The following is a 14,025-nucleotide window of genomic DNA, read 5'->3' as shown; positions in this document are numbered from 1 at the left end:
GCCCCCCGGCGCCGCCGGACGGACAGACGGACGGACGGAGCGAGGGATGAGCAGGTGCCGCTGCCAAGAGCCGCCAGTTGCCCAGGAAACAATTTCTTTGTCCCCCCTGAAAAGCTGCAGCCGCCGCAAACAAGAAGTTTATTGAGTCGGGGCCGGCGCAGGCCCCCCCGGGAACCCTCCAGAAGCGCGGCACCCCGACCCCCCCAGGGCCCCCCGCACCCCCTGTCTCTGGGGGACACGGCCAGGCCGGGGGTCCCTGCACCCCCTGCTCCCCACACTGCCCCATCCCCTGCTCCCCCCTCAGCCTGGGCTGGGGAGGGGGTCACAGCCAGGCCCCCCCGGCCAGGCCGTGTCCCAGGGAGGGTGGGGAGGGGACAGGGTGGGTCGCAGCCCCTCCAGAGTGTCACCCAGGAAGGGTGACAGTGGGGAAAGCGCCGGGCCATGGCAGGGGGGAGTGGGAGCAGCCTGGGCCCCACAATTCCCCCCCTCGCATCCCCGCAGGGCAGCAGCCCAGAGACCCCCTGAGGGTCCCCAGCCCCCCCTGAGGGTCCCCAGCCCGCCCTGTCCCAGCCCCCCCGCCCGGAAGGATCCGGGACAGCAGCTTGGTCTCACCTGGCCCCAGCCTTCCTCCCTGCCTCCCTCCTCCTCCTCAGCACTCCAGGCTCCTTCCTTCTCCCGGTCCCTCCAGTCTTTCTCCTGCTCATCCCTTCAGCCTCTCCCAGCCCACTCTTCACCCGTCCAGCCTTCCTCTCTCCCTGCTCCTCACTTCTCCAGTCACCATTACTCCTCTCACCTCTCCACCTTTCCTGTCTTCCTCTTCATCCCTCCACTCTCCATCCCTTCCTCCGAGCCTTCCTCCCTTCCTCCTCCTCACTCTCAAGCCTTCCTCACTTCCCCGTCCCTCTACTCTCCGCCGCTCCCTGCTCCTCGTCGCTCCGGTCTCCCTCCCTCCTCTTCCTCTCCCCAGACTTCCTCCCTCCCTCTTCCCGGTCCCTTCGTCCTTCGTCTCTCCCTTTCCCTCATCACTCCAACCTCCCTCCCTCCTCGTCCTCACTCTCCAGCCTTCCTCCCTCCCTCCCCATCCCTCCGCCTTCCACCCCTCCCTCCTCCTCATCACTCCATCCTTTCTCCCTCCTCCTCATCACTCCAGCCTCACTCTCCGTCCCTCCATCCTCCCTCCCTCCCTCCCCTGGTCCCTCCAGCCTTCCTCCCACCCTCCTCCTCCTCCCCATCACTCCAACCTCCCTCCCTCCCTCCTCCTTGTCGTCCCTCCAGACTTCATCCCCCCCTCGCCGGGCTCACCCTGCCCGAGGCAGACGAGGGTGGGCAGGCGGCACTGGCTGACGATGGCGTCGAGGGGCAGCGCCGCGGGGCTCCAGCGGAGCCGGGCCAGTGGGAACGGGGACACCATGGCAGCGGGGACAACGCGGCACGGGGACACTGTGGGAACAGGGATACCATGGCAGTGGTGACACTGCGGCATTCGGGGACACTGTGGGAACAGGGACACCATGGCAGCAGGGACACCGCGGCATGGAGACACTGTGGGAACAAGGACACCACGGCATGGGGACACTGGTGGCAGGGACACCGCGGCACGGGGACACTGTGGGAACAGGGACACCGCGGCACGGGGACACCGCGGCACGGGGACACTGTGGGAACAGGGACACCGCGGCACGGGGACATTGTGGGAATAGGGACATCATGGCAGTGGGGACACCACGGCATTGGGGACCCTATGGGAGCAGGGACACTGTGGGAACAGGGACACCATGGCAGTGGGGACACTGCAGCATGGAGAGACTGTGGGAATAGGGACGCCGTGGCAGTGGGAACACCGTGGCACTGGGGACACTGGGAACAGGGACACTGTGGGAACAGGGACACTGTGGGAACAGGGACACTGTGGCAGCGGGAGGGCAGCAGCAGCAATGGGTCCTCTGCTGTCACCACGATGGTCACTGTGGGACAGGGAAACAAGGACACCACGGCATGGGGACACTGGTGGCAGGGACACCGCGGCACGGGGACATTGTGGGAATAGGGACATCATGGCAGTGGGGACACCACGGCATTGGGGACCCTATGGGAGCAGGGACACTGTGGGAACAGGGACACCATGGCAGTGGGGACACTGCAGCATGGAGAGACTGTGGGAATAGGGACGCCGTGGCAGTGGGAACACCGTGGCACTGGGGACACTGGGAACAGGGACACTGTGGGAACAGGGACACCATGGCAGTGGGGACACTGCAGCATGGAGAGACTGTGGGAATAGGGACGCCGTGGCAGTGGGAACACCGTGGCACTGGGGACACTGGGAACAGGGACACTGTGGCAGCAGGAGGGCAGCAGCAGCAGTGGGTCCTCTGCTGTCACCACGATGGTCCCTCACTGGCCTTTGCTGGAGGGGACACCCCCGGCCCCCAGAGGCTGCAGAGAGCTGGGATCACCCAGCTCTGGAGGCTGGAGAGGTGGCAGAGGGGACAGGGTGGGGAAGGACAGTGGCACAGCAGTGGGAGCTCTTGGAGAGCTGGAACAGCCACCCCCATTCCCACCCAAGGCAGGGGTGCAGAACACGGGGTGCAGAACACGGGGTGGAACAGCTGCTTCCCAAAAAACGCCCAAAGGCCCTCTCCAGCAGGGTCTCAGAGGAGACCTCACACCCCCAAGATCTGTCCCCTCTCCCAAGGGGGTCCCACGTAGGGATGGGGCAGCCTCGGACCCTCCGCTGCCCTTCCCACCATCCTGCCCTCGGAAAACGCCACGGGCAGCTTCGGGAAAGGCAGCAGGAACAGCTCCACCCCCAGCCAAACCAGTCCTGAAAGTTTGGGGAGACTCATCCCCCCTCCTCCAGGGCTGGGCTCACTCCCACCGGAACCAGAGGGAATTCAAGGGGCCCAGGAAGTCACCACTGCAAGTTTATAAAAGCTTTTATTTGCTCTTGGTACGACCAAGAATGGGACAGTGATCTTTTATACAATTTGATACAGTAAGTGGTACAAAAGAATGTGTTTTAAATAAAAAGCCAGAGTGGAGTAGCAAAAATATTAAAAGATTAAGTAAAAAATTGTCGGCATGGGAATTAATCCAAGACCTTGATGCTGTTTTATTCCACCGTCCGAGTCCGAGGGCACGAAGCGACCCCGGCGTGTGACACGGCCGTGGGACAGAGCCAAGCTCGGGTTTGGTTTAGCAGGACCAATTTCATCGTTTAACACTTTTTTGGTGACAAAAGGGCACGGAGGGGCTGCTGACACCTCCCGCTGCCCTTCTCTACTCCACAGGGCTGGGCTGGGGTTCCAAGCAGAGCTTTCACAAGCAGTTAGTCTGGAACTAGCAGGGAGTTGAGATACCAGCAGACATCAAGTTACTGCAAACACTGCCGACATGATCATTATTATTATTATTATTAATTTTTTTTTTAGGGGGTTTTTATCTGTTTCAGCATTCAGCTGCTCCCTCCTCCCGGCCCTGCCCTGCCTGAGCCCGCGGGTGCAGCTGGAGCTTGGACAGGAACAGAAATAGACCCGAGAGAAACAGCTCATTTTTATTGACGGGGAGGGACGAGGGGGCGGCGGCGGCAGCGAGTGGCACCAGCGAGTGGCCTGGGCTCCACCTGTGCCTGCGACGGGCACAGCGTCTACAAAGGGGTCACACACAGGGAGCTGAGCCCCTGCAAGCAAATAAAAAGCTCACGTTTAAAACAAGGATTATACAAAAAACCCCTTGATGTAGATTTCGCCTTTTTTTTTTCCCTTTTTGATCGCGTTAGAAAGTGCAGATTTAGCCGAAAGCGGCCGGACTCTGTACAACGCTGAGCCCGAGCTCACCAGCCACTCGCCTGGGAAGGGTTAACACACACGGGGACAAAATGCCAAATACAGAGGGACAGGGAGACACCTGGGTGAGTCCCCACACGGGAAGGAGCCGCTCCGGACCAGGAGTTCCGTGTTAAAACACCGTCATTTCATTAAAATTCACTCAGCGTTAGCGGCTGCGGCAAGGGCGGAGCGGAGCCAGTCCCGGTGCCATTCCCGGTGCCAGTCCTGTGCCATTCCCGGTGCCAGTCCCGTGCCAGTCCCGGTGCCAAGGCCGCGGCCGGAGCGAGGCACAGGCGGGGCCCAGGAGCGGAGCAGGGCTCGGGGCGGCTGCGGCGTGTCCTCCCCGCCGGGGCCGGGATTCAGCGCCGGGGATCCGCAGCTGGCGATCCACGTGGGGCAGAGGCTCCCGCAGGGAGAGCGCTCGGCAGCGGCGGTGCTGGGCCCCTCCTGAGGCAGGACAGGGCCAGCGGGGCCGGGTGACAGCGGCAGCAGCGGCAGGACAGGGCCAGCAGGGCCGGGTGACAGCGGCAGGGAGGCCGGAATGGCCTCTCCATGCCGGGGATCGCCCGCCGGGATCCCGGGCGGGGCTGGCCCAGCGCGGCTGCGGACACTGGAAAGTGGAAAGTTTCCAGGGAGGTAATAAATTAAACTGCCCGCTGGCTGGTTTGTTTCCTTTCCTTTCCTTTCCTTCTCTTTCCATCCAGTTCCGCTCAGCCTCGGCCCGGCCCCGCAGCCCTCGGGGACAGAAGCTGGGAGCTCGTGTTAATGAACTGCTGTCAGTTTGGGAATCCATGTTATATTCATACACAGAAAGTAGACAACCACATCACCCTCCATAGAAACTAGTGCATGCAAATAACTCTTCCATATGGGGGGAAAGGCCGGGGCTACGCGGGAGGAGGGAACCACTAGTGACGGACAGGCCTAGGGGGGTTAGTAGGAATCTCAACATTTTTACCTCGGAAGCTAAATCAGTGCTTTGTATTAAATTTTTGGCAAACACACCGCGTTGCCATCCTTTCCATTAACACATCACACCATGGAGAAATGCAAATCAAAGCAGCATGCAGGCAAAAAAAAAAAAAAAAAAAAAAAAGAAAAAAAAAAAAAACGGCGAAAAAAAAAAAAAAAAAAAAAAAAAAAGGAAAAAAAAGAAAGTAAAAAAAAAGAAAGAGCGGCAAAGTGAGAAAAAAAAATGGCAGCAGGAAGAGTTGGGAACGTCGGGATTGGCAAGAGGAGACACAGCAGGTTACATGGAGTTTGCTTTTGTTTTGCACCACCCTTTGTCCTCGATGCATGACACCAACGTTACAGAAAGCAACCACTACAGAGATCAGGACTCAATGGCACGGGGGGATGGGATGTCTCCTGCACATGCTTCCACCAGAAGAGAGAAAAGAAAGTGAAAATAAAAGTTCCTTTTTCCACATAAGGCACAGGACAAAGAAACCCCACTCACGGACTCAAGGCGAAAATGAGTTTTTCCTGGCTCTTGCCTGATGCATCTAGAGAATATGGTGACTCAAGCACATGATCCATGACAGAAAATTCCACTGTTGTACAAAATCAATTGTTAATTCTAACCTTTATTCTTATACAATTCGCAGAAGAGAGTTGAGTATGATTGCTCTGGGGTTTAATGGCAGGAGGGACGGGACTATAATACAACCCAAACGTAGTGGTGAGCTGAGCAGGGACATGGAAATGAAGTCACGGAGATGAATTTCCTATACATGTGTCGAGAAAACTGGAGTAGGAAAAGCTGTCCTAGCCGGAAAACCAAGGGGAGGCAGGAGCTGGTTAAGATGAGGAACAAAACCATTGGTTTGAGGTTAAAAAACGGGCAGAGTGGTTTGTTTTGCAGCGAGAAAAAAGGGGCGGTGGATGGCGATTGGTGAGAGAGGAGAAGGTTCAGCAGCACTTGCTCTTCCAGCCCGTCACCCCACCGCCACTGCTGATATCTACATTTTCACTGTTGGGCTCTTTTACAGGGGTCTGCAAGGAAACAAGTGAACACAGTTAGGTGGCTCTGGAGATCCCCAGGAAAACACCCAGAGCTGGGGGCTGGCATCAGCAGAGGGAACTGGGATCAGCTGTGCACAAAGAGCTCCTCGGAAACGCGGGGAATCCTCCCCCCACTCCAGCACAAATGTGCAAAACCAACTTAAGGGGTTTTTTCTTTGTTGTTTGGTTTGTTTTAAATAAACTGGAAACTGAGAAAAAGCCCAGAGTTTGAACTGGGACCACCCCAAAGACAAGTGGAACTGTTTTAGGTCCTGCACGCAGAGCCAACGCTGGGTTTGGTGGAGCAAGGAAATCCCAGCCTGAAAACACCACAAGCTGAACTCAGATGATGTGAACTAGTGACCTCCAAAACCCACAGTTTTTATGGATAAACTGGGCTTGTTCCCAGCCTCTGCTCCCTGCTCGTGGCACAGCAGCTGCCAAGGAAGGGCACACAAGCTCCTCCTTGTCACAGGACAGAACCTGGTGACACCAAAGCCAAAACCCCACTCCTGTGGGTTTGATCCAACACCAACATCTACTTCCAGCTGTCTGGAAAGGAAGCTAAACCCTCACCACACTTCACTCTCCACATTCCCTTTTTAACTCTCTTTGTCACAGCCTTGCAAAAGAACCCCCAGGATAATGACAGAGGGCAAAAATGAAGATTTAAGACCCAAATGTTGGTATGTTTGTAGCTTGACCTCCTGTTCACCAAAGGCCAGGGGTTTTCACCCCATTTATCACACAAAGCTTGTCAAAAACTGATTAAGAAATGACAGGACTGCAGTGACAACTGGGTGACGTTATCCACATGGGAGAGGGAGGAAAGCAGGGCTGAGCCAGGCTTGGGATGGGGTTCATTTGTGTAGGAACAGGAACAACAAGGGCCAGAGCTGGCCAGCCCACGTGTCTGGAGCTGCAGAGCTCCCATGAGCTGCTCCCAGGCAGCAATGTTCCAGCACAGGGGTTTCTGTGTACACTGAGTCCTTGGCCATGGGAGCACATCCCACAGAAACAGCCCCAGAGCCACGCAGGGATGCAGCCCAGCTCAGTCCTGGAACACCTCAGTGGCACCTGCAGGAAGCTGGTGGATTTCCTATTCCTGACAGAGATCAGGGCCACAGGTACAGCAGCTCTGGGCACACAGGGATCTGCCACAGGCCATGGAGACAACCCAGGGTGGCAGCAGGGCCAGGGCAGTGTCCCCTGTGCTGGCACTGCTGGGGCACCTCCAGTGCTGGGGGCAGCTCTGGAGAGCCCTGGAGGGGCTGGAGCGTGTCCAGGGCAGGGAACGGAGCTGGGAAGGGAATGGAGCCCCAGGAGAGGCTGAGGGAGCTGGGAAGGGAATGGAGCCCCAGCAGAGGCTGAGGGAGCTGGGAAGGGGCTCAGCCTGGAGAAAAGGAGGCTCGGGGGGACCTTGTGGCTCTGCACAACTCCCTGACAGGAGGGGACAGCCAGGGGGGGTCGGGCTGTGCTCCCAGGGAACAGGGTCAGGACAAGGGGAAATGGCCTCAGGCTGGGCCAGGGCAGGCTCAGGGTGGACACCAGGAGGAATTTCTTCCTGGAAAGGGTTGTTAAGCACTGGAAAAGGCCCAGGGCAGTGGTGGAGTCCCATCCCTGGAGGGATTTAAAAGCCCCGTGGATGTGGCACTTGGGGACATGGGTCAGTGGTGGCTCTGGCAGTGCTGGGGGATGATTTGCCTTGGTAAAGCTCAGAGAGCTTTTCCAGCCTCACTGACCCCATGGTTCCATGGCACACTGCACCTCTGAGGAAGAGGAGCCAACCACCAGATGATGTGGGGCAATGGAACCACCCCCAAGGACATGCCATGGCTGGGAGCACAGCTGGGAGGGGCAGAGGTTGTTCCTGCCCCACCCTCCACACCTGAACTCTTCCCAACTCCCCCTCAGGAGCTGTCAGTGCACGGACAGACACAGTGGCAGGAAAGGACAATTCCCTCCACACCAATGGAAACATTTAACTCCAGCACAGGCACAACCCTGAGTGTAAGGGCCAAACAAACAGGAATTTCAGTTCCCTGGATGTTACTCCCTGTAGGCAGGCCTCCTACAACAACAGAACATCAAACAAGCTACAGAAGTTCAGCCCTGCTCCTTCAGGGACTCCTTTGCAGCACAGCAAAGTCAAACTGCAATAACACAGGTGAACATCACAACAGGAGAGCTGGAATTTCAGGATATTTGTTCCAAAGGAATGCTGTGAGCACCTACCTTTCGAAGAATGTCTTCTGCTAATGTGAGGAATGCCTTCTCAATGTTTATATTTGCTTTTGCACTAGTTTCAAAAAACCTAATACCGTGCTCCCTGGCAATCTGCAGCAAACAGAGAGAGAGAGGTTAGAGATGCTGGGGATGTTCCAGTGGTGCCATCACCATTTTGGGATCAGCAGCATTTATAAAGCAGGGAATACTTGACTAGACATGAACTCAGGGTGGAGTGCCCATCCCTGCAGGTGTCACCTGGATGTGGCACTGAGTGCCCTGGGCTGGGGACAGGGTGGGGATCAGGCACAGGCTGCATTCACACTCTGGGAGCTCTTTCCCAGCCTCAGGGATTCTGTAATTCTGTGACTCCCTCAGCCCCTGTGGGCACCAGCAGCACTGCCAGGTGAGGTAGCTCAGAAAATTCAGAACTTCACAGTTCAGAACAATTAAATCAACTAAATAATCCCCAGGCTGTGTCTGGGCCTAAGAGGACAGACACCACACACTGTGACACCGTGAGGAACTTCAGGGATGTCTGGGAATGCTGAGTTATCAAAGGAAGCAGAAACTGCAGCTGAGCTCAGCCCATTCACGGCAGTTTCTGAGCAAACATTTCCAGGACTCACATCCATCAGCTCCTGCATTCATTCCCTGGCACACCCCTCTGGGGCATCCCAACCCCCTGGAGCAGGCAGAAGTCTTGGCAGTGATTTGCTGACTTGGATAAAGAAGTTTTTGTTTGATACTCACCTGTTCACCTTTTGCTTTAGGGACAACTCTTTTATCTTCCATGTCACACTTGTTTCCTAACAGCATCCTCTCCACATCCTCGTTGGCGTGCTGGAAGGACACAGGACAGGGTTACAGGGTCACACATCTCCCCTTCACACCCAAAATATCTGCTCCACTCGGGTGTGGCCAGGCCATTATCTGCACCTGCAATCAGGGGACATTTACGCTGCCCACAATGGAGCTTCACTCACTGCAGGGCAGAGGAACAAGCTGTTAATTAATCCCCCTCTGACTTCTTAGCACTGGTTAATGGTTTTTCCCTCCTTGCTTTGTCACTGCACAATATGAGAGATGAACCAGGGGAGAAAGAGGGAGTGGGGAGGAAATCAGGGGGCAGGACCCAAAGAGAGAAATGAGGGAGAGAATGGAACCAGAAACACAACCAGAGAGTGGGCAGGGTCTCCAAAGGGAGCAGGAGGGGAAGGGTCCGTGTTTCCTGCACGGTGTGGGGCAGGAGGATGCACTGTGAGCCTGGCAGGGATGAGGATGTTACATATATTTTGGAATAATTTGTGCTTATGTGAAATATATGGGGAATATGTTATGTTTGTAAGAAATCTTAAAAGTTTTAAGCACACCAGGCAAAAACGGAGATGTTGCTTCACAAAATTGTGAAACCACAGCCGGCAGCAGAGAGATACATTTAATTAGCAGCTAATAGACCAGCTCCGTGAGGAATGAGCCTTTTCTCGGGGATGGTTCAACAGTGAATGCTCGATGAGTGAGTGCCTAGATCAAGATAGCCAGAGCCATCAGGAGCTCGCATCTCAATGCCAGGTTCCAATAACTCATGATTGGCATCCATCACTTCCCAGACACAGCTTTGTTCAACTCAACCCAGAGAAAAAAAAAAAACAATATAAATGCGTGAAGCCCTGAAAAGAAGAAAAGAAACCCAGACACAGCTTTGTTCAACTCAACCCAGAGGAAAAAAAAAAACAACATAAATATGTGAAACCCTGAAAAGAAGAAACTCAGACACAGCTTTGTTCAACTCAACCCAGAGAAAAAAAAAAACCAACATAAATGTGTGAAGCCCTGAAAAGAAGAAAAGAGACTCTGCCTCGGGCAGGAAAAACAGTATAAAAACTGACTCTACCCACAGCCTAAGTGAACAGAGGGAATTGCAGTCAGTGTTCACCCAGCTCCTATCCCGGGTTCAGGGCTGTCCCTTTGATTGTTAGCTATCGAGACTGTACATCAGTCGTGAAATAAATTCTATTTTTTATTAATTATTAAATTGGCTTGATGGAATTTTTACCTATAACACCAGGCTCCAGAAGTACTGAAGGAGGATGCAGGAACTCCAGGAGCTGGAGCAGATCACCTGGGCTGTGATCACACAGCACGTGCAGGACAAGCAGGAGATCAGGCCCAGCCAGTCTGGCTTTGTGACAGGTCCTGCTTGACCACCCTGATCTCCTTCTGTGACACTGTGACCTCAAAGGAGGAGGGAAAAGCTGAGGATGCATCTGCCTGGGCTTTGCTAAAGCCTTTGGCACCTTGTTATGAATAGAAAGTTATCTATTTTTGTTTAAGGTTGCAGGGTTAAAACCGGTTGGACTGGTTGCTGTTAAGTTAGCTTCATTGTTAAGAGTTCTTCTTCAATTGCCTGTTAATGGTTGGTGATTAGCCGTTGTCCCCCTGGTGCTGGGACACTGGGACCCTGCAGTACCAGGAGAATGGGAGTGGCATCAGAGCTAGTATGCAGATGAGAAATGCATCGCACTAAATCTTACAATTTTCCAGGAAAACCCCTAAAAACAACGAGCCAACATAGAATTAGGGGACCTAGGTGATGTCTAAGGATGGGCGCGTAGTCCAGTGCCTGCTTGGATCCTTTTTTGCTTCTCACCCTAACCTGAAAGGATGTTAACTAGGGAGAGGACCCAAAGTGTTGGACTGAAAAGCAGGAATCTGCTAATCTCTTGTGAGGACACAGTGCCCAGCTCTGCCTGCAGACCAGCAGACAAAGCTGCTTCATCATCATCATCATCATCATCCTCCTCCTTCATGCCACTCCTGGGAGCAGCAGCGGCGTGGGCGTGACCCGTCGAGTTCTCCCCACCCGAGCTGAATTTCTTTAATAAAGGCATTGAAAAAGGAGAAAGATCTCCTGCCCATTTATTTCATTCTCCTGGAGAAACTGGCTGCTCCTGCCTTGGATAGGTGCACCCTGCTGGGTAAACCTGGGATGTGGATCTGCTGGGGACAGAGGGACCAGGACAGCCTGGATCCATGGGCTGGGACCACTGGGGTGAGGGACAACAAGGCCAAGAGCTGGGTCCTGCACTGGGGTCACACCAAGCCCAGGGAACCCTCCAGAGGGGCTGCAAAGCTGCTGGGCAGGAAAGGAGATGGGAAAAATTCATTCCCCACAGCTGCCCAGGCAGAGGTGGAGTCCCCATCCCTGGAGGGATTTAAAAGCTGTGTGGATGTGGCACTTGGGGACATGGGCAGTGGTGGCCTTGGCAGGGCAGGGGATGAGCTCCAAAGGATTTTCCAACCTCAATGACTGTGATTTCTGCAAAAACACTCCATTCCTGAGCTTCTCCCATAACAAAAACAGCTCTCTAAGGTGTCAACATCCCCTTTACAGCCACAGCCCCTGAGCAGCCTCCACAAAGCACCTGAAATCAGCTGCCCAGTCCGTGTGGCCCACATCGACAACACGAGGGCACCAAAAGCCCTGCTGGCACCAATGACATCCATCATCACCTGGGACACCCCTGAGTTTTTTAACAAAGCAACTGCAGAGTCCAAAGGCTCAGTTTCAAGTTCAACCCATTGCTGAGCCTCTTCCTGTGCTGCCTTATCCCCTCTCCTGTTCCCACCACACAGGGCACTTCTCCACAAACACCATCGTGTTCCACTTCTCACGCTGGGAAATTCAAATCCCAACATCTCATTTTTGCTGTGCTGCTTTCTCCGGCCTCAGGGCTCCACTGAGCAGTGCCTGACAGCCTCACCTGTGCTCAGGTCTAGAGAGCCATCTCTGTGCTTTCTAGGAAAATCCAAACGTTTATTCCACTTGGGAACAGCGTAACAAAAACAGGAACTACAGTTGTGCTGCTCTCCTGCCAGCTCAGAACTCCTGGAGGATGAGCTCATGGGGATCCAGGCAATTAATGCTTCCACATCACTTTTCTTCTGCTTCAATGGACCTTGCCTGAAATTATCCAGCTCCCTGTCCTGGTTCTCCTCTGTCAAGGGCAAGGATCAGCTGCCAGAAGCCAAGCTACCTGCACCAGCCATGAGGAATCTCCAAATATTTCATGGCAGGATTACGAGGGAGTGGAGATGGTGATGCTGAATTACCTTGGAGGATTTCCACGCTCACACTCAGCGTCTTAGGTTGGAAATGGGGGTGTGTATTCTATCTGTCAGAGGTGGGGCAGTTATCAGAAGATAACTGGGGCAGTTTTCTTTATCTCTTCCATAACCAGTCCTCCCTCCAGGAGATCTCTTCTGTTCATGGGCCATTAATTATTAATTTATCTTATGTAAATGGGCCAGTGAGTGTCCCTGCATGGCTGATCACATTCCATCATCCCATTGGGAGATGCTCCACCCAGGGGAGGAGCCAAGCATTCCTACCTGGATACAATCTGAGCCTGGAACAGCACAGCAGCCTTTGCCCACTGCATTCCCAGAGGAGCAGCTTTCTCCTGCCCTGCATTCCCAGAGGAAGAGCAGGCCCATCTCCAGCAGCCCTGGAGCTCCAGAGGAAAACTCCAGCCTTGTGCAGGATCCCTGCTCCAGCAGAAGCACAGCTGGCACTGCAGGAGGGCTGAGCCCCCATGGGATGGGACTGTGCCACCACCCTGACACACAGGGCTCAGCTCCTATTCAGACACTCTCAGTATTGTTTTTATTTGTTTGTACTATTGCATTTGTATTTTTAATTTTCCTAGTAAATAACTGTTATTCCTGCTCCTGTATCTTTCCCTGAAAGCCTCTTAATTTCATCATTATAATAATTCAGAGGGAGGGGGTTTACATTTTCCATTTCAAGGGAAGCTCCTGCCTCCCTTAGCATACACCTTTCAAACCGAGACACCGAGGAACAGCTGCTGTGAGTAGTAACACACAGTGTAGCTACTCTGCAGCCCCTCCTGGCTGTGCTGCCCCTCTGCCCCCCGTGTGCTCTGAGCTGCTCCCAAAGCTGCTCCCAGCGAGCTCCTCACTGCCCAGCCTCCTCCAGCACAGGCACACACTTTGCTCAGGCACACAGTGGGTGTTTCAGGACACCACAGCATCCTGTTTAGTGTGCAGCCCCCCTTGTTGAGTTTTGGATGCTGAGAATTTCAGGTTTCTGTGCTGACAGGCTCTGACCCCCAGGAGAACACTGCATTTGAGCTGGAGAAGGCTTCCAAAATTGACTGACAGCACTGGGATTGTGGGTGTGGAGTTGGTTAGAAGTGGGTGATAGCACAGGGTGGGAAACTCAGAGTTTGGGGTTTTAGAATATAGTCATATATATAAAGCAAGATGGAGGTTTTGGGGCAGAGGCTGCTCCTTCTTCTTCACCTTCTTCTCCATGGGTTTGGGTGGTATTTTGTAATTGGACAGAAAAGCCCACCCTGAGGACTTTGAGGGATTAATTATTGGGTTAAAAGTGAAAATAATTTAAATGTCACTTCTTAATTGGATAATTTAGCCTTCAAAGACCTTGCACCAAGAGCCAGTTGGCCACTTTGTACCTTGTCAGTGCAGAACTCACAGCTGTGAGGCTGTAAGGAACACTAAACACCTGAACCATCTTCTCGAGTGCCTTCAACCCTGGACAGAGGCACGAAAAGGAACCAAAAACCGGCGCCCCCGGCACTCACCTCGTCGATGTTCCTGAGCCACTTGCTGATGTTCTCGAAGCTCTTGGCGTTGGTGATGTCGTAGACCAGCATGATGCCCATGGCCCCTCGGTAGTAGGAGGTGGTGATGGTGTGGAAGCGCTCCTGGCCCGCCGTGTCCCTGCCGAGACAGCGCAGCGCGTCACGGCCGCGCACGCGCTTGGCTTTACCCAGAACTGTTCTATTTCTTAAATAGATTTGTACGTCTTTGTAATTTTGATTTTTTTAAATTTGAAAAATGTCATTTTAGAAGTTTTATGGACATAGTTTTAGTTAAAATGTATAAAATTGTTTAGGTATTTTAATGTATTTTTGTATTTTTA

At 53.9% G+C, this 14,025-nt stretch overlaps 2 protein-coding genes across 2 annotated transcripts in view; both read right to left on the bottom strand.

Moving 5' to 3' along the window:
* Window positions 1-1,411, bottom strand: part of GAREM2 (GRB2 associated regulator of MAPK1 subtype 2) — an 8,938-nt gene extending 7,527 nt beyond the window's left edge. Inside the window, exon 1 of the mRNA XM_041476430.1 lies at window positions 1,303-1,411. Coding sequence (XP_041332364.1) covers window positions 1,303-1,411 — 109 coding nt within the window. The remainder of the gene's footprint in view (window positions 1-1,302) is intronic.
* A 1,507-nt stretch (window positions 1,412-2,918) lies between these two features.
* Window positions 2,919-13,849, bottom strand: RAB10 (RAB10, member RAS oncogene family). Its single transcript, XM_041476429.1, has 4 exons — window positions 13,685-13,849; window positions 8,811-8,900; window positions 8,067-8,168; window positions 2,919-5,822 (listed from the first exon to the last, which is right to left on the bottom strand). The coding sequence occupies exons 1-4, from the start codon at window positions 13,763-13,765 to the stop codon at window positions 5,739-5,741; spliced, it is 357 nt and encodes a 118-aa protein (XP_041332363.1). The 5' UTR covers window positions 13,766-13,849; the 3' UTR covers window positions 2,919-5,738.
* Window positions 13,850-14,025: the final 176 nt, after the last annotated feature.

This window comes from Pyrgilauda ruficollis, unplaced genomic scaffold (genome assembly GCF_017590135.1).
Source record: "Pyrgilauda ruficollis isolate IOZ18807 unplaced genomic scaffold, ASM1759013v1 scaffold381, whole genome shotgun sequence".
NCBI lineage: Eukaryota > Metazoa > Chordata > Aves > Passeriformes > Passeridae > Pyrgilauda > Pyrgilauda ruficollis.
This window is presented reverse-complemented; position numbering and strand designations above follow the sequence as displayed.